At 47.8% G+C, this 24,584-nt stretch overlaps 3 protein-coding genes and 1 non-coding gene across 5 annotated transcripts in view; 1 reads left to right on the top strand and 3 right to left on the bottom strand.

Moving 5' to 3' along the window:
- AP2B1 (adaptor related protein complex 2 subunit beta 1) overlaps nucleotides 1-252 on the bottom strand; it is a 77,004-nt gene extending 76,752 nt beyond the window's left edge. The window contains exon 1 of the mRNA XM_068656023.1: nucleotides 196-252. The gene's annotated coding sequence lies outside the window, so the exon portion shown is untranslated. The remainder of the gene's footprint in view (nucleotides 1-195) is intronic.
- A 1,176-nt stretch (nucleotides 253-1,428) lies between these two features.
- Nucleotides 1,429-1,526, bottom strand: LOC137842430 (Z30 small nucleolar RNA). The gene has a single exon (XR_011089059.1). It is a non-coding gene; the product is annotated as a Z30 small nucleolar RNA (small nucleolar RNA).
- A 2,019-nt stretch (nucleotides 1,527-3,545) lies between these two features.
- On the top strand, nucleotides 3,546-11,835 carry LOC137842240 (schlafen family member 13-like). Of its 2 annotated transcripts, XM_068656024.1 has the most exons (6): nucleotides 3,547-3,990; nucleotides 4,760-4,945; nucleotides 6,230-7,329; nucleotides 8,173-8,301; nucleotides 9,073-9,796; nucleotides 10,082-11,835. In XM_068656024.1, the coding sequence occupies exons 3-6, from the start codon at nucleotides 6,237-6,239 to the stop codon at nucleotides 10,875-10,877; spliced, it is 2,742 nt and encodes a 913-aa protein (XP_068512125.1). In that variant the 5' UTR covers nucleotides 3,547-3,990; nucleotides 4,760-4,945; nucleotides 6,230-6,236; the 3' UTR covers nucleotides 10,878-11,835. The 2 variants fall into 2 exon arrangements, with proteins under 2 accessions (XP_068512127.1, XP_068512125.1); XM_068656026.1 differs by lacking the exon at nucleotides 4,760-4,945 and having other exon boundaries at nucleotides 3,546-3,990.
- A 291-nt stretch (nucleotides 11,836-12,126) lies between these two features.
- On the bottom strand, nucleotides 12,127-23,622 carry UNC45B (unc-45 myosin chaperone B). Its single transcript, XM_068655941.1, has 20 exons — nucleotides 23,197-23,622; nucleotides 22,811-22,972; nucleotides 22,248-22,284; nucleotides 21,922-22,097; nucleotides 21,279-21,368; nucleotides 20,856-21,023; nucleotides 19,766-19,934; nucleotides 19,433-19,603; nucleotides 18,447-18,618; nucleotides 17,616-17,916; nucleotides 17,127-17,221; nucleotides 16,573-16,714; nucleotides 16,000-16,140; nucleotides 15,686-15,813; nucleotides 15,336-15,402; nucleotides 14,854-14,967; nucleotides 14,631-14,746; nucleotides 14,111-14,228; nucleotides 13,850-14,005; nucleotides 12,127-12,951 (listed from the first exon to the last, which is right to left on the bottom strand). The coding sequence occupies exons 2-20, from the start codon at nucleotides 22,970-22,972 to the stop codon at nucleotides 12,691-12,693; spliced, it is 2,784 nt and encodes a 927-aa protein (XP_068512042.1). The 5' UTR covers nucleotides 23,197-23,622; the 3' UTR covers nucleotides 12,127-12,690.
- Nucleotides 23,623-24,584: the final 962 nt, after the last annotated feature.

The raw sequence follows: 24,584 nt of genomic DNA, 5'->3' as shown, positions 1-24,584 counted from the left end.
GTAACAGTAGCCCTGGAGTTGCCCAATACATCATTGTCAGAACTTGACTTGGCAAATCTTTTTAAGACCATCTAGCCACATTCACTTCTCACCTAGACACTTCAAAACGGGTGCATTAGCAACTGAGTTGGCTTCCCCACTTCCTCAACAGAAAGCACTTGGCTTCTCACTGTAACTCTACTCCTGGGTACATACCCCCACAGATGCTTCCTTCTCCACAGGCAGTGAGAAATGTATGCAAAGTTGTCACCAAAACCTGGAAGAGAATAAAAAATTGCATTAGAGTAGCTCCATATCTGCACTTGCTCAGTTAGCCCGTCTTTCTTCCTGGACTTCATCCCCACGCAGTCCCACGGGTTTGGGTTAACCCAGCCCTCACTAACTTCTAACTATTGAGTCAGATGTCGGTGTAAAGTTGCTGTATTTCAAAAAACAGCAGAATCTAAAATTCCCTGTGTCTGCCCATGCAGTCTGGGTGTTTCTGTTCCCGGTGACCTTTTCAGGAACCTTTTAGCAGGTCTCATGACATCAAGGAGGCCTTGGCCAGCCTGAACTAGAGGGTGGCATCCCTGCCTATGGCAGGGGGCTGCAGTTAGATGACCTTTAAAGTCCTTTCCAACCCAATCCGCTCTATAATCAAAGGAGTCATTTGAAAGTAAAGCATAGACTAAAGATATCTGAATGGTCCATCAAGGCAAGAAGATCGCAATTCAGTTTAACTCATTACACTATCTGCATGTTTGCTGTGGCAAAACTGTTCCTGGGCTTTCCGAGTAGAGATATACACCACTTCTTACAGCTGGAGAATCTGCTCTGCTTCACAGCATTTAGTTTTAAAAACCTTGAAAGCTGAGTTGCATTATTCTATTTCCAATGTAGAACTAAAGATTGGTGTCTGTAGCACAGCTTAAGGAAAAGAAACATCTTGCATACACTAGATGAATCATTGTGAAACAGCCACAAATTGTGCTGAGCTGCACTCGGCTGTGGGATCCCTGCCCAGGCCCTTCTGAGGGTGTAAGAAGAAGTGTTCCCAGGATCCTTCTCTCAGAAAATCCATGTGCATCACATGCAACAAAACCCATCTCCAGTGAAGAGTTCCAGGGAATGCCTCATGCCTTTTTTTCCCCAATATGGAGAAAACACAGACACAGAGTATCTGGAGGTTCGTAAGCCATGGCACACATGGTAGAAACAGCAAGAAACCCCTCTCACTGCAAGCTCTGTGCTAAATCTGGTGTTGCAGTAGGATGCATGAATCCGAACAAGTATTTGCACTGCTCACTTTTCAAATCAACATTGTCTTTGTACTGCTAAACACCACTGCTAACAAATCGTAATATTTTTCCACTGTTTTTTTTTTTACGGTGCATCAAAACATCTCAGGCAGCAGCAAAATTGTTTGCTCCAGATGAGCTTTGCCTAAACAAGCTCAGAGAGAAGATTACGTGATCATGCCCTGGTCAGAGCAAAGACGCAAAGTCTTGGCAATACCAGTTCAGAGAATACTTCACTCATCATTGCTTCGGGCAAACCTATTTCCATTCAGCAAGGAGCTCACTTCCAGGTCAGGAACTAGAACAGCGAAGTTCCAGTTCCAGGTGTGGGGATTTTTTTTTTTTTTTTCCTGGAGAGAACAAAGAAACAGCAACACACACAGAACATCTGGATTTATTTTCAGGAACACACAGCTTTCTACAGGGCAGAATTTCAGACAAATTACCGACGTCCCCAGGAGGTGAGACAGCAGCGGCTGTTCCACGACCAACAAACCCAGCCCCTGCTTGGTACCTCTGCCTCCTGCACCCAGCTCCACGGTGGTGCTTAGTGCCACCAGCACGGCTCTGTGCTCCTCTCCACACACACAGCCTGTGCCACCTCGTTAGCACCGTTTCTCCTTCCCAAAGCGTTAGCTGGCCCAGCAGAAGCCCTTTCTCCCCAACACACCTTTACATTTCTGTTCACCTCCGCCCCACAAGTTAACAGAGCGGGCATTAACCCAAACCCTGACCTGCCAGCACACACACAGCAGGCCCTGGTTTGTTTTATACTCATCCACGGCCACAGAGCGTTTTTTCTCCCCTCAAAACCCTAGGAAGGGATAACACGGAGCTGCAGCACCCTTAGCAATGAGGGGAGGGAGGAAGGAAGCTGAGGGGGGCTGAGGGGGAGCTGAGGGGGGGCTGAGGGGGAGCTGAGGGGGGCTGGGACCCCAGGAGGCCGAGGGGAGCCAGCAGCGGGCACAGCGGCGAGGAGGAGCCCCTCGATGCCAGCCGGGCGCCGTTCCCTTCCCCTCACGACCTCGTCCCGTGCTTCCACCGCCCCTCCCGGCCCCGCCATCGCCTCCGGACCCCGCAGCGGCCCCGCTCCCGACCCCTCCGCCCGCCCTCCCGGCCCCGCTCCCCTCCCGGCCCCGCTCCCCTCCCGGCCCCGCTCACCCAGGCACGGCCGCGCCCAGGCGGAGCTCCCCGCCTCGTCCCGCCCCCCGCGGCGGCCAGCAGCCAATAGAGACGCGGGATTCTACCGACGGACAGGGGAGGCCGCCAATAGAAAGCGAGCTCGGGGAGCTCGGGGCGGAGGCAGCGTTTCCCGCCTCGAGAGGCCTGAGGTGATGGCGGAGGGGGGCGGTGCGGCCATAGCTGGCGGCGGGCGCTGCTGGGAGCCGTTCGCCTTCATATAATTATTTAGGTTGGAAAAGTCCTTCAAGATCATCTGGTCCAACCATCACCCTACTGCCAATGTCACCCACTAAGCACCACCACCCTAAGCACTACGTCCAACCTTCCCTTAAACACCCCGAGGGATGGTGACACCACCACCTCCCTGGGTCCCAATGCCTGACTGTTCTTTCTGAGAAGAAATTTCGCAAATTTTCCTCATTTCCAACCTCTCCCTCCTGCCTCCTCAGCCATATAGTGACATATGCCCCTCATCCTTTCCAGCCCTGAAGGCTCCCTTCTAAGGGCTGCAACTGCTCCAGCAGAAGGGGGAATGATGGGCTTGGGGATCGCTGGGAAAAACATTTAGGGAAAAGAAAAAACAAAACAACCATGAGTGGTACAATAAATAAAAATATTCCACCAATTGAACAAAAGGTGCTTTGAAAAGAATAGTCCTACTGTGGATTACTAGAGGAGCCAAAGCAGTTGCTTGCGTGGTTAAGGCCAGCGGGGTGGATGGCATTTGCTGTAAGGCGCTCGGGCAGGCGGGCAGTCAGTCAGGCCGGCAGCCAGTCAGTCTGTCTGTCCCTCTGGCGAGCACCAATTTGCCAGAAATTCCTGCCGAGCAGCCTGCACCTTAGTGTTTCACACTGAGAGGAGGGTTCTAGCCTTGCTCTGGGCTTTTCTGCGCTGGATCAAGAAGAGGATCTGGCCAGAGGGGTAAGTATAGTTCTGTGATGTAGAAAGGAGGCACAAAGAGAAATTCAGGAGTTAAAAATGTGTATTTATTTATTTATTATTATTATTATTTTATTTTTTAGCCTGCCCACACATCTGTTGGTTTCATTCTGACGCTCTGCCCACATAGAAAAATACGCCTGCAAGGAAGGTAAGGAAGTCACCAGGAACTGGCGGCAGACTCCATTAAAATAAATTAACCGGGAAAATCCACACTTTGCAATGAATGAACAGGAGCCTGGGGCACCAGAATGCAGCCCATTCTGTTAGCGCCTGCCTCCCCCTCATTTCCCCATGGCAGTGGGGAGGGGGATAAATAGAGAAGGGAGAAGAGGAGTGGCAGAGCAATGGAGGGCAGCTGATACATTGCTCCCAAATTTTCCTTCTAAAAGTGGCCATTTTATGGCTCTCAGAAACTCTTCCGAGACAGGCAGGCTCCCGTTCCTGAAAGCTAGCAGAGATTTTAGCACAACGACTTTCATTTTCGTTTCACGGCACGGCAGCGTCAGCTTTTGTGCAACAGAAAGTATTATTGCTGTGTTTGTTATCATCCCGGATACAGCATCTCTTTTACCCTCTGTGGAAGCAAAAGGTAAAAAGCGTTTTTAATCTGTAAATGAAGCTGTATGTCTGCTCACAGTCAGACTGTTTCTATTTTCCTTTCTGTCCTGGATGTAAGTTTCTGCACAGCCTTGCACTAACTTGCTCTTTTTTTCACATTACTCCGTCTCCTCTCTTCCTGTCTCAAAAAATCCACAGCTTTGCTGAGCAAATCAGGGCAAACGCATCCACTGCTGCATGAGCCTTCTCAAGGCTTTGGAACCAAGGCTGTTACCTTCCTTGATTTCAGTCTTCTCACTATAGCCCCAATCTCAGTGTCTTTGCTGACATTTCAACCCGAGGAGGGAGGTATCACTGAGGATGCTCCAAAGTTGCCCCTCTTTCACAAAGACAAGTTCTGAAAACAAATTAACCTATACCAATTTTTAGCTTCTGCTGAAAATCGTATATGGGCATGATTTCAGTATAAAATTATTAGCTTTAGTGTACTCTATCAGTACAAAAAGGTAAAATAATTGAATCTCCTACTGCAAATACTGTGACTGTAGATAAGCAGATCATATTTTCTGCATGAGGCTTTCTAGCTTGCTATCCTGCTTCCCAGCTTCCAGAACTATGGCTATCTGATTTTGCAGCTCTGAGGTTTGATGAAAGGTCAGGCTTTCAGGCTGAGCAAACAATGCCATATGTAAAATTTCTTCTAATTTTTTTTTTGTTTCGTTTTTTTTTTTTTTTTTTTTTTTTTTTTTTTTTTTTTTTGTTTGTTTTTTTTTTCCTTTTTCCTTTGCTCTGATTGGAAGAGTGGCAGAGGGCGGGAAGGCGGGAACTAGCTCTGGAGGACTATGCCCCTACCAAAACCGGCTTAGGAACTTTGGGTAGAACTAGAAAGTTCCACCGAAGTCTGTGGACGCTGTGCATGCTTGATCACAGGTAACACAAAGGAAAAGAAACCAAAACCGCAGAGAAGAACCGCACCCAGCAAAAAAGTAAGTGTAACTTCTCTGAGGTTTCAATGGAGTGGGCAGATTGAGAAGGAGAAAAGAGATGAGATATCCTGTATGCTTTGTCGTCTGCTTACGCCATGCGGAACTTATTTATGGATTTAAAATTGATATTTGAGATTTGTTGATTTAGCCCAGAACTACGAAAATGAGGTGTGGTGAGTCCTTTCCTCTGTTAAACTGCTGGTAGTCTGAGATCCCACCAGATCCACGATCAGCCAGGTTGTCCCGCTGCAGGAAGCTGGAGGGAAACTTGATGAGTATGAGAAGAACAGTCCCCTCCGAGGCTTCAAGCAGCTGCTCTGCACAGCATCCCTATCACAGGTGGTTTATTAAATGTGTTCATGGCCGGTGGGAACAGAGGGTCTCTGGTAGCCCTCCCAGTGTTAGGAATAGTCTTCATCAGAGTCCCTTTGCCTGGGCATTCTGGTCCCTCTAATGTTTGCAGTTAATTTCAATGCAGAAAAGCTGAAAAGATGGATTAAACCCCAAGGCTGCTGTGGCACAGCTGAATCTCACTTTGTAGCCCCCTGACTGGCAACCATACAGCAAGTTGCTTCCTCTTCCCCCATCAGTAAGCTGGCAGAGGCAGCCTTGCTGTCTCCAGGTTTATCTTACCTGCAACAGCTTTGAGTTTGGGCTTTTCAGTGAAACACAGCTCTGACCCAGCTGTCTCTCCTGGCCTGTGCTCACGGGCTAGCTGGGCAAGAGGTGACAGACGGGAGGAGGAGGAGCTGTGCAGTCTGGGAATTTGAAGACAGTGATGAGTCCAGCTGTAGAAAAAATATTTGAGGCTGTTTCTGCGTTCAGAGGGACTGACACCAGCAAGGTACCTACAAGCCCTCATTCTCAGGGACAAAAATATAAACAAGTGGACACTGGGGCCAAATTTCCACGGAGAGGCTTTTGGATTTTCGGCAAGCGTTCTATTTTGGAAGTGGAAGAGACTCCTTGTTGCTGTGCAGTAAGCACTAAAGGGAGCACCAGTGTGTGTGAGAGAGACTAGCAGCTCTGGGTTACTGAGGGATGCTGCTGCTCTGGCTCTATCAGGAGGTGGCATAGGGAAAACACAAGGACTCCCCAAAAGCAAAGCTTCAAGTACATTTGGGGCTGGAACAAATTACTACAATTTATTCTGCATCTCTTATCCCTGTAATTGTGTGTTTATTGTTTAAAGGATAGCCTCTGTTTAGCTAATTTTTTTTGGAACTCTTTGGAAGATTGATGTTTTCACATAAATGGTAAGCAATTTTTGTACAACTGTTTCAGGTCCAGAATGGCTCTTGAGGACCATCAACCAAGGCAGTGGGTCTGGGTTGATTCAGCAACAAAGTATCCTGAAGTAGTTTTGAACGTAGGAAAAATATGTTTTGGTGAAAAAGCAAGAAAAAAGATGCCAAAAAACTCAAAACAAGATCAAAAATACACCCTTGCCTCGGCAGTGTGTGCCTTGCTAAACTCTGGAGGAGGTGTGGTAAAAGCAGAGATTGAAAATGAAGACTACAGCTTACAGAGAGATGAGATCGGACTAGATTTGCATGAAACTTTTCGATCTCTTCTTTTGACTGCAGACTTGGCAAAATACCTGGACTTCAAACAGCAAGATAATTACCTTTTGATTTTTGTTAAAACATGGAGCAGTGAAAAAGCATCCCTAGAAAGAAAGCCACGTATCTGTACCCTGAGCAGTGGGTTGTATTCAAAATGTGGTGCTTTTCTTTCCCACATGACCCTTACTGAAGCTACTTTGTTCCTTGAAGAAAAGCAAGATGAAGCCAGAAGAGAGCTTAGCCCAGAAACACCTGCCAAGAAAAGTAAGGCAAGTGATGTGGAAGAAGACATGGATATTGTAAATGACACTGTTGCAGAGTTATTTAATAGGGACCAACTGCAATACAGAGAGACGCTGAATTTCACGGAGTCAGCAGATGTGGAATTTAAGCACTATTCTACTGACAACTTCTTGAAGCGTGTTAACGAAATATTGCCTCAGTATATCTCTGGATTTGCAAATGCACGTGGCGGATATTTATGGATCGGTGTAGATGACGACAGGAGAGTACAGGGATTCATGTGTGATGATGAGAACGTTGAAAAATTAAGCCACCTAATCAAACACATAGAGTACAAATTAAAGGTCTTCCATTTTTGTAATAGAGGATATAAACACAGCATAATGTGCAAACACAAAATCTTCGAAGTATATGATGAGGCTGGAAAGCACCGTGGCCATGTCTGCGCTGTGAAGATCGAGCCGTTTACTTGTGCCGTGTTTGCAAAAGACCCAGAGTCGTGGCAAGTGGAAGGTACCACTATCAAGAAGCTGAACGCAGAAGAATGGGCCAAATGGATGATCTCTGCTGATCCAGGTCCAAAAGACCCAAGACAATCCCCTTCTGTTCTCCATATTCCCTTTTATTTTCTTAAAGTTGAGCCTGGTGATCTTTCTAGGTCCCTTCTAACCTGGGCTGTTCAATGATTGTACGATCTTGTTGTTTTCCTTAGGTAATCTTACTTGCTATTCAGTGTTCTTTGTGGGCCTAACCAAACTAAAAATTTTGACCACTCATGGTCAATTTTGACTTCATGTCCTTGGTAAATACCTGCCTTTCTGTTACCTTTTGTAATGCTGGTTTCAGGCTGCAGTGACTAGGCGTGGTGACCAGCAGCTTGCTAATACCAATGCTATCGACTGCCTTTGCAGCAGGAGGTCTCTATGCCTCAAGGTGACAAGGACTGCTTTGGAGGTTAGACCCCAGTACCTGTGTTATTGTACATAACGGCCAGAGTTCAGTTTTTGCTTTAGGGCTGAATGTTTACTTTTTCTTCTTTTCTTTACTTTTCTTTACTTTTTGTGTCATTCTCTGATGCTGCTGCCAGTCCAGTAGGGAGAGAGCTGTGGATGGAGAAATTGTTCATTGGCCAGTTCTTGGGCACTGAAAGGGGTATCATTAATGGGGTTAGAGGTCACAGGGGCAACTAATGAGATAAGAAAACCAAGAGCAGCTCCGTGATCGATGGCCAGGGCCCATTCTGTTGCCAATCAGCTGCTGCCCACATGAGTTCCAAAGTTTCTGTTTGTTCATCGCTTTTTTTTTTTCTTTTTTAAGAAGAGTGAAAGTTTTGAAATCAGCATGACGACTGCTTGTGCCCCTTACAGTAATGGGCAGCAAAAGCTCACACTATATCACATTTTTATTTCTCTTTTCCAGATCTTTCAGGGTTGTCTCAGACCTTTACATTAGCACTGAGTCTGTCAGAGGGGCCACCCCTTGCCAAGCCAGTTTATTCGCACCAGGGCCTTGACAATGTTGATGATCTCTGTAAAAAACTGTTTCCAGGTAGGTGTACACATTGCTTTCACTGTCTGATAGGTTTACATGATGAATCTCAAGGCTGTGGTCGAGGTCAAAGATGAGTTTGAAAACATTCTTTAAACAGGTGAAAAAGCTGGAAATATTTTGTAGCTCTGACAGCAGTGTTGCATTCAAATGTCTGGTGAGCCCTTCCTCAAGTACTGGTGTTCTGCAGGACATTGCTGTGTATACATGACAGAGCTCAGCTAGCTGAACTTCTCTGGGGACTGTACACAGCCATGCCAATGTTTTTTCACAATCCAGTGAAAACGGGAAAGATGGGAGGAAAAGTTTATGTGGAATCAGCCTAAAATAGGAAAGGTGACTGGGGCTGGGAACAGAGTGGAGTGTTTCCTCCCAGTTACAATCCAGTGTTTCTGTGGTATTGCAAGATCAGCCAGGTGTCCAGAGGCTATTTTACAGATTTCTTTGTTAATCTTCAGTTCTCTGTCTGCTAGGCCAATATACTGAGAAAGGTTGGCATAAGCTGGCCATGTGCTAGTGTTTCTAGCAAAGGGACTGATACCTGGCTAGGAAAAAGGATTAAGTTCCCCAAGGATGCAGTCTTTTCAAAAGAAACTAGAAATATGTGGAGTGGGTGAGGAAAATTTTGAAGAAGCAGAAAAGGGCTTTCGAGCAGCGAGGGTCTGAATTTGTAACCTTTCACCGCTATTAATTCCCACAGCATCATTTCGGAGGGCTGGATTTGCATATTTTAAACTAACACCGACTATTTCTTTTGCTCTGTATTGATAGTAAAATCCCGCAGCATAATATATACTCCAGAAAAACTCACTGAAGACCTTTTTCAAGAGCATCCAGAGTTGCAGATTTTAATGGAAGAACAATTGAGGCAGATATCTGAGGGAATTGTGATATCTTCCAGAAGCTGGGCTGTTGATGTTGGTTTGCCAGAAAACCGAGACATAATCTGTGACATTCTTGTACTAGCCACGGATTGGCCACCTATCCTCTACACGGTCTGTAAGCATCAGATCTCTAAGGATTTGTTTGAATACTCGAAATGCACAGCCAGGAAGCTGAAGGAGAAATTAGTCAACACTGGGGGCTATATTCACAAGCTGTGTATAATACCAAAGCTATTGATTTTGCCTCCCGTATTTAACCATGAAGAAGGGGATGTGAACATTCAAGAAATGTATCCCCAAAACTACAGCCTAATCAATAGAATAAACTTGAAAGACCTCTTGCGTTCTCTCACGATAGCTTTGTTGACTTTCAAATCCTTTTTAAGTGATCGTGTTGGTTCTGAGGTTTTGAACGTCCTGACCATGAAACAATACCAGCTGTTGTCAGAAAACCTCCACAAAACTAAGAAGCTGTTTGTTTACGGTCTACCAGGAACAGGAAAAACTATCGTGGCACTGAACATCATAGAGAAAATAAGAAGTATGTTTCAGTGCGGACAACAGGAGGTTCTTTACATATGTGAGAACCAGCCTCTGAGAGATTTTGTGATGTAAGTCCTTCCTCCAGTTATTCATTTCAACATGTTATTATTTGACCTTCATTTTTAAAATAGCTGGGTACTGATTAGCATATTTGGTATGGTGGGTATAGTGTTTGAAGTGTGTATTTGGGATGCATTTTGAGTAAGGCTTGATTTTTGTTTTTTCTTGACGTCCTGAGCATGTAGTAATAAATATGATTTAAATATCATTGGCATTCACTTCCTTCTGGTCAAGTAACTAGTAGTTTACAACACAAAGACATTGTTTTTAATCTGCTTGTATTTCTTCTGTAGACAGAAAAATATTTGCCAAGCTGTGACGAGAGTGGCCTTTTTGAGGAAAACCTTTAATGATGTGAAGCACATAATAATTGATGAAGCACAGAATTTCCAAGATGGGGACGGTGACTGGTATCAAAAGGCCTTGGACCTGACTTCATCACCACACCTCCCCGAGCCTGGCTTTCTCTGGATTTTCTTGGACTACTTGCAGACAAGTCACAGCTTCTCAACTGGTCTTCCAGAACCAACATGGCATGATCCCGTTGAGTCACTAACCAAAGTGGTTCGTAATGCTAACAGCATCTTTTGCTATCTAAAAAACAAAATGGAGAAGATTGTAGAGGACCCTGCTATAAATATTCCACAAAAACATTTACAGAAGTTGTTACGTACAGCCTCATGTGCTTCCGCTGTGCCTGGCTTTTGTGAAATAGTAGAGGAAAAGGACAAAGATGGAATAGCAGAGTCTGTGGCAAAGTGTTGCTGCACGTACCTTAAGAGAGGTTACTCTGAGGAAGATATCGCTATTCTGTGCTACAGAGATGACAAAGTAGAAGAATACCGTGAAATACTGACATTAAAAATGAAGGAGAGGAAGTTAAAAATATTCCTAGGAAAAATGGACGGAGGACTAGAGAGGTACACGATTCTTGACAGCTTCCGTCGTTTCTCTGGTTTAGAAAGAACTATTGTGTTTGGTATTGTTCCTAATCCCCTTCCATATCAGGATATAATTTTTGAAAATGTATTAGTATGTGTAGCATCCAGAGCTAATTTAAATCTACACCTGTTCTATGAGTACTGGTGATATGAAAAGAAATCACTCCTGTACCTACATGTATAGTACTGCTCAGAACAGCACCAAACAGCACAGGCATCCAGTGTCAGATGCCATTTTTAAAAAGAGCTTTCATTCAGATAGCCAGAAAAGTAAAATTGAGGTCTTCTGTCCATGTTTTAACTAGCGTACAAATAAATAGCTTTTGTAGGAGTAGCTTCCCACTCAACTTCAGCAAGTCAGTATGGGTTAGAACCACCCAGTTATGCCAAAGTAGTTTTAGTGGGACAAGAAAAGGTTTGCTTAACTGCCTTTATGTACCAATAGGATTTTTGTCTTGGTTTCAGACATGCTGGTTATGTAAAACTCTGTAGTTAGGTGCGAAGTACTTGCAAAGGGCAGATCTCAAATTCCTAAAACTGAGCATGTAAAACTGAAGGCTAGTTGACAGCAACCCATGAACCTTCATATTGTTTTCCACTACAGAATGACCTACGGTTCATCTGGTTTGGGAAAACACTCTGATTACCCAGCTAGCATAAAGCACCAACAATATTATCGTGTGTGTGTGCAAAAACAAGACGTTGTAGACAGCTGGAATCCATCCTTCAAGTAAATTTGCCTCTAAACTGTCAAACCTATTAGCTTAAACATTCTTGCTTCTCTAACTTCTGGAAGGTAGAGGCACCTTCCACTTTTTTCTTCAGTCAGCAACTAGGAAAGACTACCCATGTGGTTTCTTTCATGATCCCCACACTTCAAGCACTTAATCATGCCGTGCCTATCAGACAAGGATCACTGACAATTATTATGATCAGAAATGGTTGAATGTACTTCATTTTTAGATCATTGTTGATTGTAGTTACTGTATACTCAGATTTCTGTTCCCCTCTGCTAATTAAAGCAAGGGTCTGTGATCAGTGTGCATAGTATGCGTAAAGAATCTGTGCTTGATTGTAAACTTCTATAAAGTAAAAATTTAATTTGATCACCTGGTGTTCTTCTCATTCTTCTTTCCTAAGTGAGATAGTTTAAAAATTCCATGTTGAGCCCACTGCGTGCCCTGATATGAATGCCAGCTTATCCCATTAGTGCTGCCTCTTCATATAGCCTATTTTCACAGTGCCTTCACACGTTCTTTTGAGCAGCATTAGATTATTTTGCAAGTGGTGTAAATTCAGCTTGTGCTCACATTGCTGGATATGAAGCAAACTTGAGATTGGGAATTGCCCTAGATCCTCCATTTGCTTAATTTAGGCAGAAGAGTAGAGATTCCACATGGAACGAAGTAATAAATTTATTAAAAGTTCATCCTCCAGCCTCAAACTCTGGCACACCACTTAAAAACATTTAAAAATGCCATAAATGAACAACACAAAAAAAAGCACACAACTAACAGCCAACTTCTTTTCTGAATGCAGGATGGGATGCAATTAAACCTCCTCCTGGTTCCATCATTGGTAGCAATTACTGAAGTACCAGGAGCTGTGGATGGCTGCAGAACCAATTTCAGTTGAGTTTTCTTTAACAGCCCCTGGCACATTTCCCAAACAACCCTTTCCATAGCTAGGCCTTGAATCTTTTAAGTATTATCAGCTGAATGGGGACAAAGAAATAATTTACACCATCTAGAAACTACTCAGATGGATATTTTCCAAATTTCTGATGCAAATGTCACCCTTTCCCTAATACAGTTTCTGATCTCCTAAAACTGTCCCCCAGCTCTAGTCTATGCCTTGACAATGGGAATAAGTTTTCTTCATGGCTCTGTTCTCCTCGTTTCCCAGTAGCTTTTTTTTTTCTCCCCACTCAGCCTTTTTCAGTACTTTTCATTTCCTCATGCTCAAGAGAGAGGTTTGATCAGTCCATAATCCATGCATTTTGTGAGGCAATCACGTGCTACATTAATGATGTGCTGCTTCTTGGGATCATCTTCTTGCTTGCCGATGAAGGTCAGGATCTCTAGGAGCTCTGTCTCCACCACCTTCTTTGCTAGCTCTTTGTCGGCGCTGATTAAATTGAAAGTGATGACCAGTCCACGGTGCTGCACTTCCATGTTATCGTGCAAGCAGAGCCTCTGCAGGATTTCAAGCCACTGGGTGGTCTTCAAGGAAGGGAGATATCATTAGTACTGGTTTGAAGAATACCTCAACCAAGAACACAAGTTTGGCGAGGCATGTCCCAGTGGAAGAACAGGGACTCACCTCTTCATACTTACGTCAGGTATGGTTAGTTGGTTCTGTATCTAAGGAAACCTGACTCCAAAATTGTGAACCCCTTCACATATTGCCTGCCCCCCTCCCCATCAGGAGTTTTCGTGACCCTAGCACCACATAAAACAGAAGTTCCACATTTATGCTGCTGCATAATCTCTGAGCAGAGAATCTTGCTAGAGAAGCAACACAGCTGAGGTGACTGGAAGCAGTCCACTCCCCCCAGTAATTCTCCCGAGCCCCTCCTTTGGCTCGATTGATGATTTGTATTCGAACAAACCCCAGTGTCCAACATCAGCATGTGTGCCACTAACAGAGGCACCCTCAGCTATTGTTATGCAGGGTCTGCACTCTCAGGACTAGAGATCTCTGCAGGAAGCAGAGATGTTTTGGTATCTGTGAAGCCCAATACGTTACTGATCAAGCTTTTTTCATTTCTGAATGAAGCAAGGTTTGGATTTCAGGTTACGTAAGGCAGGTTTTAAGGATCTATACCGAATACCATTCTGCATTCCTAACCTTGTTTGATGTTAGTATGCTGGACCTCACTTGAGGAATAGCGACATAAAAATGTTTCATCTGAGATGAAGTCTCGGAGGCTGATATAAACAAGACTGTTTTAGTTTGTGCCTGAGTGAACTAGGAGCATGCACACCTGGGTCTCAGCTTCACCACTAAGCTCCTTGTTAGCCATCTGGTAGACTACATCTTCCTTATGAGCATTTTCACTGAGCCAGGCCCCTTTCAAGGTTACCTCTACACTGCCAGCGATTCTACTGATGGTCTTACCACTTCAGTCATCTTAGAGCAGAGTTTCTTTTGTGCTGCTGTAAGCATGGCCAGGGCTCCTGCTGCTGCCCTCTGCACTTTCTCATCATCCTCACCACACAGTAACACCACCAACTTCAGCCGGTCATTTCCATCAGCCACAAACCGCTCCTGTACCTGAAAAAAAAACACCACATGATATCCAGAGACAACACAGTTATGCATGCGAGGTGGCTCACAAGCTGGTGCGTGGAGTCAGGTCTGAGATGCAGAGTGAGTTACCTCCTTGTTGACCACCAGGTTGCACATGCACTCTGTGGCTGCCTGTCGAAGTTGGTCATGGTTCTCAAACATGTAGTTTTCAATGTCTGGCAATGCCTTCTCCTTGACTATCTTCATCCTGTGTTGAAGAGGAGTCAAAATAGATTATGGGACATGCCATAGTCACACTAAAATATTAACTGCAGACAGAGGGGAGGCAGGGAAGGGCTTGACATAAATCTGTGGCCACAGCTCATGAAACTCATGACACATGCTTCATCCCTTATCTAATCCCAATTGAATTCACATTGGTTTTCATTTTTCTAGGCGAAAACATGCAATTATTCTTACTGATTATTATATTAATGTTTCTGTTCTAAGACCTTTTTATCTCTGCCAAAGGTAGCTCAAATTAATCAGTCTTTGCAGTCCTATAAGAAAAGCATTGAACTGAAATTCACTCCTGATAAAAAAAAAAGAAAAATCACTCCTGATAAAGTGTATGGGAAAGAAAGGTAGGTCAAAAAGCAGGTACACTCACCTAAGTTTGTCACTTCTTCCTGAGAAGTTAGTGAGACCTAACAGAGCCTCATAATTCTGGAGGCCATCTCTCTCTGTGTTCAGCAGGCTGACAAGGGGCCTCACCACTTCATACACCTATGACAAAGCATGTCACACGTGTCACCGCTTTTCCAGCTTTCACATCTTGGCAATTTCCATTTGCTAATGGAGTTAATTATTATATATATATATTTTTAACTTACCCTTTCTCCTGGGAATGCTATATCTGGGTTGGAAATAGCAGCAATTTTTGCCAGAGCATGAGAAGCCTTTATCTTGCCAACATCTGTACCTTCCAGAGCCAGAGGTATCAGGGCCTAATGACACAGAGGAAAGCATTAAATGTCTCTGAGAAGATTCACGGGATGGCCTTGATGTATGCTAAGATAAGTTTAAAATATCCTAAAGATTTGTCTCTTGGAGAAATGGGTCTGGACAGTAGCCTACAGTGATGTTTTCCATTTGCTCTCATACATGCACCATGCCAGAGCTGGAAGCTGACAAACAGTTATTTCAAGGTTCATTAGAGGTTCATTGCAAGCTTCATTAGAGGCTTGCAGAGGTAAGACTGCAGCCAGTCTGTGCCCCAGGGGCTACCAGGACAGCTCAGGCTTTTCTGCCGCCTTCCCTCACTGTAGGCTCCCGACAGACATTAGATGCACACCAGGCAGATAAGAGTCATCACCTTTCCACCACCTTGAGCGACGATGGTCCCGCGGTCCTTGGGGTCCTCACACAATGCAAGAAACACCCTGCAAAGCACAGCATCGCTCAGTGAAACAGCCATGCCAGACGGCAATAACCAGTACGGGTGACTAGAAATTCGCAACGCAGACTTGCAAGACAGCCCCGTAAGCCAGCTTCGATGCCAGCACGAGCATTTTTATGAAACAGGTTAAGAAAGGCTTTGTGCTTAAGCCTTTTCTCCACCCCCGTTTCATCCTGCCCCCATAGGCACCACCCTGCAAACAAGGAGCCAGCCCAGGCACCCATCTCAGCCCAGCACCCCTGGCTCCCAGGACAGAAGGCAGGCACCTGGCTATGAGCTCCTTGCTCTGGTCCGTCAGGATGGCACTGTCTGCCTTCACCATGCAGGCCAAGGCAGAGACGACGCCGGCTTTCAGCAAACGCTTCACTCTCTTCACAACGAAATCTTTCTTGTCCTGGCAGGGGGGGACATTGGAAAGGGGTCAGCCCCTCAGCAGCCCCCATCCTGCTCGACTACAGCCAAGCCTGGCTGGAGAGCACAGAGATTGCAGCCTCATAGCCTGGGAGCCAGGAGGCCTGAGGTCTGTGACAAGGAATACACTGAAGAAAATCTTCAGATCTGAGCATCTCCTCCAACCTACCTTTGGATGCTCCTCAGGCACGTGCTGCTTGGAGAATTTTGCCAGTTGTACCAGCTCCGGGACCAGCTCCTTGGTGTCGTAGCTGTTGGAGCAGTTCACCAGCGCAGAAGCCACAGAATACAGGATAGTCTTGTCACTCATCTGCACAGAAACATACAAGTTCATGTGAGGGCGAAGAGAACATGGCAGGGAAACGTGTCCCCAGACTGCAAGCCACCACAGTGGCAGTCCTAGCTGAAGTGCCCATTGGACTATCCCCAGGTCAGGGAAAAATGGAAATTAAGGTTAAACAGGATGTGGCCTCATCAGATGCTGTCCAAATCTTGATGTCTTTGTTTTTTGTGCAGGAACACCTACTGATAGTAAAGGTAAGAGCGACTTTCCACACTCCTGGGAGAAGACCAGGATGACAACAAGCTTGAGGTGTCTCAGCTGCTGAAAAACTGAAATTTTTGCTAGGCTAGATATAAGTGAGACTTTGGGGTCACAACTTTGCTGGCTTGGGGAGACAGTGTTACTCTGGAGAGCTCGATGCTACCAAAGGAATGAGAGAACAAGGTAAGGGGAAAGCACCTTGGCTAATTCAAACATAGCTTGCAGGGCTTGCTCGTCTTCCACGAAGTCATCTTTCACATCTGCATCAAGGGTCAGGTATGCCAGTCCTTCCACGGCCCACTTCCTGGTGCGGGCATCAATGGTGGTGTTGCACAACCACCTGGAAGAGAGAAATCCGAATTTATCTCAGGAGCCAGAACTAATTTATTTGAGAGGAAAAAATTAAGATGGGCTGAGAACTGCGTCAGGCCTGAACCTGTACGTAGGTCCTGCTGCAACTCCCTTCTGGGTCCCTTGAGACAGGACCTCCTCCCATGGCCCAATGCGAGGGACCTAAAGGCCGCAGGGAAGAACAGATTAGGACAGCCACACAGCACTGAGGCAGGGAGAACACCAGCTGCTTGAGGCTTTGAAGAGCTCCAGGTCCTGGAGCAATGGCCCCACGGGCATTATCAGCTGTCAAGCAGCAAAAAGAAATGAAGGCAATGCGTGGACAGGATCTCATGGGGAAGGAGCAAATTGTATTTTGAGAAAGTATGGAATAACAGGAGAAAAGACAAGGTAAAACTCACTTTCGGCACTGCTTGGCTAGCTTCTCGGTGGACCCCTCAGCAAACTGTCGCAGTCCATAATCTGTCCCTCCTGCTGAGCCCAGCTTGCAGAGACCCTGAGGAGGAAGAAGAAAATACACCAGGGAGAAAGGTTCATTAATCCTCTAGTGGTGCTGCCCAGAATCAGTCTAATCCCATATCTAAAATTTGAAGTCAGGTCTAAGAGGAAACATCCCAATACCCAGGAGATTTTTTTAGCTCATAGCACAGCAGTCCGATTCTGTGCTCTCATGGGATGTCTTTAACCAGTTTTGCCTTCTATGTTGCCAAAAAACCCTGTGCTTTTCTGGTCTGCTCTCTCCCCCTGTCTTGCAGGGGAAGCACCAGAAGCCATCCCCCAGCTGTGAGGGGTGACCCAGTACATTCCCAGGACCTCCTCCCTCTCCCAAGTCCATGGGCACGGTGAGGAGCAGGGCAGGTGGAGAAGAGGCAGGGGGCTGACATCCTTACCACCAGGGCTCGGATTTTGATCTTCTCATTCTTGGTCTTCTTGTAGATCTCCTTCAGGAGCGTCACTCCGTTAGAGATGATGAAAGTGGCCCGGCTCAGCTTGGTGGAGGCGTGGATGAGGGCTTCCACAGCCACCAGCTGGTCAATCTCCCTCTCGGACCCACACAGGGCAACCATCATCTCCATGACTCCCTTCATGCCCAGCAGCTTGTTGCCTAAGTCGAAGGGCCCTTGCAGAACCCCAGACACCATCTGGATGGCGTGGAGTGTCTTGTCCATGTTCTGGGGGTCAATTTTGCTCCTGCATGGGACAGAGGGATTCAGTACATGGCTCAGTGGTTGCTCACTGTTCTCCTACCCTTGAATAGTTCTTTGTGGGACAGGGAACGTCCTCGACCAGATTGGGGGCAGCTGGAAAGCTAGACCCACTGCTACTGCACCCCATGGGAGAGCTAGGGCACCAGGAATGGTGGGGTGGGGCATGGAGAGATGTTCAGGTTGTCCGAGGGATCCCCCCTGCCGCACTCAGGCAGAGGAAGCAGGGACATAGAGAGCAGTTTTGTTTCAAGAGGATAACAGGCTCTTAATTTCTCTGCTGGATTTCACTCCGCTGGTGAAATATGTAGGTATTTGGGACGCAGCCCAGCCCAAATCCATGCAAAGGTCATGATCCAGCAGGTAGGAGTATGTGAGGATTCGAGGACCCATGCTGAGGAATTGTGCAGGATCTCAAGCAAATCGTCCCCCAGGGCCTCAGTCTGGCATCTAGCTGCAGTGCCAGAGCCCGTCGCTTTCTTTAGCCCTCCTGCACCCCGAGCCCACCCGACTCACTTGATGTACTCCTCGCAGATCACCCGGTAGTTGTCACGCTCCGGGTCGCAGCGCAGGTCGTCGTACAGCTTATTGAGGAGGATGGACGCAGTCAGCTGGGTGTTCTCTGTCAGCGGCAGGCAGTCAGGCATCTCAGGAATCTGGCCCACCACTTTCAGTATCTTTTTTAAGCCTGGGAACAATGAAGTGATAAGGCTGCTAGAGCAGAGAGGGCCTGAGCAACATTTGGGATAGTTTGCAGGGTTCTTGCAACAAAACAACCATCTTATTTTTTTATAGCCTAATCACGTAAGCTGTAGACAAAGAAGTTATTGAGATATTTACTGGGACTTTCTGCTGGTGGGTTGTGGGTTTGCAGCATGGAGCATTTATCCAGCTCTCGGAGAAGCAGAACTGTGCAGCTGGGCCCCATTGGGTCAGGAGGCGTTGAGCCCCCTGACCTCCCAGGCTGGAGGCTCTTACTGGGGAGAAGTCATGACCTTCAAGTGACTCTGGGTGTCTCAACCCTCCTTTTGCTAGAAGCATTATTAAATAACTTTCACCAAAATGGTAACATGCACACATCGGAATTGATATAAAACAGCCCACACATTAACCCTCCCCCCTTTAGAAATTAAATTCAAGCATCCAGGAAACCCAGCGGTTTTTCATCTCCTCCTGCCTAAGGCACCCAATTTATGCAAGCCAAATTGCCCTAACATTACAAGCATCAGCAAATACACTGGAATAAACTAACTGGAGAAGCTTAAACCAATTCTCTGGAAACTGAAGAGATCTTGTTGTCATACATGCTTTTTTTTCCTCTTAACCTTAAAACTGTTTCCTGCTAATAAGCTCTGAATTTGCTCCAGGCTTGCATGCACCAAATAAAAAAACAAAAAAACGAGTGAATTCATTTTGTAGAGAGGAACAGTTTTCCAGCTATTCAAGCAATAGGCAGCTCCGTGCCTCCCAGGCCAGAGCAAGAACGGAGGGGAAGGACTCACCGTTGTCAATGACAAAGATGGTCCTGCTGTTGTCGTGGTCTTTCAGGTCTTTCCTCGGTATGTTCTTGTTGAGGAGGTTGAGAGCTCGGTCTCGTCCTTGCCCAGACACTTTCTTACTGACCAACATATCCAGCAAACGTGTTGTGATCATCCTCAAGTCTTTTTTAGTATCTACAGAAGCAAGGCAGTAGCAGCCAGTTAGGAGAAGTTTTCTCTGAAAGCTGGCGAATCCAGTGAAAACCACTCAAAGCCACCACATGGCTGCAATGTAGGTGTTTAAGGCAGAGCAGAAAGCACCTTTTTCTCTGGACAGACCAAGGGACTGCCCATTACCTAGCACCAGAGCCTCCTCCTTCCCGTGCTGCTCCTCTTTGCCCTGGCCCAGCAAGCAGTCAGTGATGGTCTGCAGGAGGTTGCAGACAGCCAGGGAGATCTCCTCGTTGTCCACCGACATCCACATACAGATGTTGTCGATGCCCAGGTAGTGCAGAATCGCAGTGGCCTGGCCCCAGAAAGGAGAAAACCAAGCAGCAGTCAGCAAAGGGGAAGAGCCTGTCCTTCCTGCATGCTTTACAAAAGTCAGGCTTGGCTCGTAAAAAAGAATTTTCTCGGGTGAATCCTGAGTCTGCACAGGGCAGTTTTGCTTTTTAGCCTTATATTCATTTATAAAACAACTCCTAAAAATCCAGAGTTGTCAGAAATGAAGGTTTCAGAAAGCAAATAGGTGTCCACAGCACTGGATTTTTATCCGAGGTGTTATCCATCTTCTGTCATGTTATAGTTCCCCCCCCTCCTCCTTCACACCACTGCACGGACATCCATGCTCATGATGGCAGGAAGCAGGAGGTGGACACACACGTGTAGCAGACGGGACCTCTCATGGGCCATTTTGCACGACAAAAACTTGATTTCAAGCTAGACACTAGCTGGCTCAGACTGCTGGGACTTCCCTTGCGACCCCTCCCAGGAATCTGAACTGTCTTACAGATCCTCCCTGCTTTCCTTCCTCTAACAGAAGTCTCGGGCAAAATTTTCCTGTAGAGACCAAGTCATTTGTTGCTTTCCTGAGACCTGTGGCAAAGGACTGGGGCTTGACCCAGCCCTGCCCACCACCACTAGTGGTGATGACATCCTAAATTTTGCTTCACCAGCACGCAGAAAGGCACCACGAGGAGCACAGCTTTGACGTCAGGGGTCAGGAGCACAGTGATAGGATCAGTTTCTTTGGTCTGTGTTAACCCACTTCCTTATTTGTCTCGTCTTCCCCAGAGTTAAAAATATCATTTGTAGGATTTTATTTTTTCCCTGCAAGAAGCAGAAGGAGAATAAATCCCCGCTGCTCACAAACATTGCCGGCGATTGATTTTCCACTCCCCAGGTGCAAGACAAGAGCGGTGAAGGTCCCGAGCACCCTGCTGCTTACCCGAGCCTTATGTCCCGTGCACATGCCCGAAAGCGTCCTCACGGCTGCCAGGATCAGCTCAGCATTTTTGGTTTCTATCAGCTGCAGCAGCAAGCTGACCCCGTTGTTCTGGAAAATCCTCTCGGCGCCCGCTTCCTCCCGCCCCAGGACTATGAGGTTGTTCGCAGCCTGGTGGGGGGAGGCAAGAGGACACGTTAGCAGCACGACCCCGGCCTCCAAAATTCCTCCAGCAAACTCCCAGACCTGGGATGTGCTGGGGGGAGCTGGGGGCACCCAGCTGGCAGGAGAAGTGCACAGCTCTGACCCCACTGAGAGGTTTCTCCAAGAAATCGCATCAGGGGAAGGGAAGGCGGCCTTCAGCTCCTCACAGGGGCCTCTGGTGTTAAACAACAGCAATTTGGGCAAGGCCGGGGCGCTTCTCACCTTCTCTCGCTTCTCCTTCTCGCTGTTCTCATCCAGCAGGATCTCAAACATCTTCTGCACCCTCAGGTCCGTGGAGAACTGAATGCGCAGCTGTGCCAACAGAGAGCACGGAGCGTCAGAGGCAGAAAACCAAGAGGCAATTTTTCCTTTTCCCTTCAAGACAACCACAGGCCTCCGACTAGCAGGCAGTGAGCTGAACAACAAAGCAAGTGTAACGTCTCAGAAACAGCATCGATTGCCTGTTTCAGACACAGGGGCCCAAACCCTGAGCCATCGTCTGAGGCCTCGTGGTGCTTTGAGGTGCAGGGAAGGGACACAGCTCCTCCGTGGAGGGCCCAGTCCACATGGGGACTGCCAGGCCCCGTCTGAAGCCAGTCCAGCTCCTCACCAGGACCTTACCGAGATGTTCAGGGCCAGCCCAGCCTCAGGAGCAAGCTGTGAGGCTTTTTAATTTACCCACTCAATCTGATCCTCGGATTTCCATGCTTCAAGTAGGAACTTCCAGTTCCAGAGCCTGTTTATCCCCCTACACTGCTGTAAATTTTTGGTATGACCAATGATCCAGCAAGACCCCAGAGCAAGCAGTGCCCTCGGACTTCCCACCTCTGGGCTGTGAGCCTGGGACTGCTCCCCCCAAATTTACCTTCTCCTGGATGTCGGCCCCCAGCCGCCTCAGGGTCTCCTGGAAGTTTTTGTTGCGGGGCTCGATGGTAGCACATTTCTGAGCATCTTTGAACGCTTGGTCCAATTTCCCCAGTTTTTCCAGAGCTTGGCTGCGCCGGTACAAGGCCTTGATATCCGAAGAATTGATGTCGATGGCTGGGAAAGGGATCCGAAAGACCAGGCATCACAGTTTGCTTCTCAGGAACCCCCCCATGTAAATCATGATCTGCTTCACAGCGACTGCAGCTCCTGAGAGCAGTGAGTGTGAAAAACAGCTCTGCTTTCTAAAATCTGCCCCCTCCTTACCTCTTGACGCATCCGAGGCTGCCTTGGCATATTCCTCCTGTCAAACCAGAACAGCAATTTGTTAGCAGCGGAACATCAGGGAACGTCCCCGCTGCTGAGGCAACTGTGGCCTCTGCTCCCGCTAACTGGACACCCCAGTGAAACCAGTAGGAGCCTAGGGAGGGCGGGAGAGAGAGCTCTGGAGGAGGTTTAGGTCATTTCTCATCACTGATGGAGGGTAAAGAGGAAAAGGTCTGCAGGGTGGGTGAGAGCAGACACTGCTGCAGCAACAAACGGCAGGCAGCAGTGGAAGAGGGGACTCAACCTGCTAAAACTTTGCAGGCGGCTGAGACAGTTTTGGTACAGAGCTAGCAACTCGTTTTGCTGCAGATCCGTGCCTGTTTCGTGCTGAGACAGGCAGCAAGCAATGCCCCTGCACCCCCAGGCAGGGCTCACAGAGCCCCCGTAAGATGGGGCAGGGTGGCTGCTGAAATCTTGCACTTCAAAACGATTAAATGGGACCATCGCTGAGCTAAACTGGTGTGCTCAGCCCTCTGGGGATGGAAAGGGGGAGCTTTCCTCACCTTCTTCAGGAAGCATGCTGCCCTGTTGCGGTACAGCACTGCCTGCAGCGCCTTGTCCTTGCTGAGCTTGATGGCCTGCGTGTAGCTCTGAGCGGCTTTCTCGTAGTCGCTGTCCTGGAAGTATTTATTGCCTTCCTCTTTCAGCTGGATGGGATCCTCCATCTAGGGGGCAGAGGGAAAAAAATAAATAAATTAAAAAAAAAAAAAAAGAAAAAAAAAAGATGCATGTTTTAGGCTGTTTGGGAGTTTTAAGGAAAAACGTGGATTTTGTGCCCGTTCTGTTTTCTGCTGCCCGTGCCAGCAGGGTCGCCCGCCCACGCCTCCGAGCTGAGCTTCACCATGAGCCCAGCGAGTAATTACCACACACATGAATAAAAGCAGATTACCGGGCTGAAGTGTTTGGAAAATCAAACTGCTCCTCAAAGCTGTGGCTCCTCAGAAGCTTTTCCCACAGTTGTCGATCCTTAAGGGCCAATTAATAAATGGAAAAAAAAATAAAATAACAAAAAGCAGCTCGAGAAGTCTGACGGCACTGTGTAGGGTCCGTACGGCTCAGGAAAGAGCTCGCCTTCCACTCCAAGTTTGGGCAGGACCTGGCAGCTCCTGGTGCGTGTCAGTGTCACCTGTCACCGCAGCCTGTCCCCTTCCCCTGCTATATAGTGCCCGGGGAGGGCTGCGAGCCAGAGCGCCAGCAGCCAGCCCAGCTTGGGGGGGACACACCGTGCATGGGGACGTGGCTCCCCGCAGAGAGAGGGGATGCTCTCCCACCCGCCGGGATGGATCTCAGCTTTCCTCAACCTGGGGAGCTGCACAGGGCAGGGGGAGCAGGAATGGGAGGGCTTTGTGCCAAAAAAAGCCCACGGCTGGGCTGGCTGACCCCTGTCCCAGCGCTCAGACCCGTCTCCCTTTCTATTTAGGGACGCACGAGACAGCTGCACAGGGACAAGTGGCCCCGTGCCGGCAGCTGCAGCAGTGCCCAGCACCTTCCAGAAGGCCCTCGGGGGGGAAGCATCCGGCACTGCCACCTCCCTGCAGGGCTTTGGGGAGCCTGAACTGCTGGAAATCCCACCCTGCTGGAAATCCCATCCTGCTGGGAATCCCACCCTAATGGAAATCCCACCCTGATGGGAATCCCACCCGTGTCCCGTGCTCCCAGAGTCTGTATCGGAGCCCAGCAGCCCACTCCTGTGATGAGAGCCCCAGCTCTCAGTTTGAGGGACACCAGCACTCAGCCTCTCAGCCCCCACAACATTTCATGGGGTCACAGCTCTGGGAATTCTTCCGTGCAGCTTCTCTGCCCCCAAAACGCCCGCTCAGTTGCCCCGACCAGCTCACGCTGTGAGGCTGAGCCGCAGCAGGCAGTGCAACAGGCTGTGCAAGCCCCTGCTGAGGCTCTGCCAGGAGGAATTTGTTATCTTGTCGCCCTGCTGAGCTGTGTCCCAGCCTGGGGATCTTACGCCTCCAGGTCCCGAGGCAGCTCAGCAGGGTGTAAGAGGTTTGCTCTGCCTCAGGCGGACCTGGTGTGGTGGCTTTTCCAGGCCGTGCTTGGGCAAATGGGTCAGAAACGCCTTCCCACGTTGCTTTCGGTACAAGAAAGGTCAGCTCAGCCCTGCCAGCTCCCCTCCTGCCTGGCCCGAGCCCCCCACACCAACAGCTCCGCTTCCACCAGCAGCAGCACTGGGGGAGCCCCCAGTAGCCCCAGTTCAGCACCAAAAAGGCAGCTGTGGCCTCACACATCTCAGTGGGTGCTGGGGGCCCTCTTGAGGCTCCGGGT

The sequence above is a fragment of the Anas acuta genome, chromosome 19, assembly GCF_963932015.1.
Source record: "Anas acuta chromosome 19, bAnaAcu1.1, whole genome shotgun sequence".
Taxonomy (NCBI): domain Eukaryota; kingdom Metazoa; phylum Chordata; class Aves; order Anseriformes; family Anatidae; genus Anas; species Anas acuta.
This window is presented reverse-complemented; position numbering and strand designations above follow the sequence as displayed.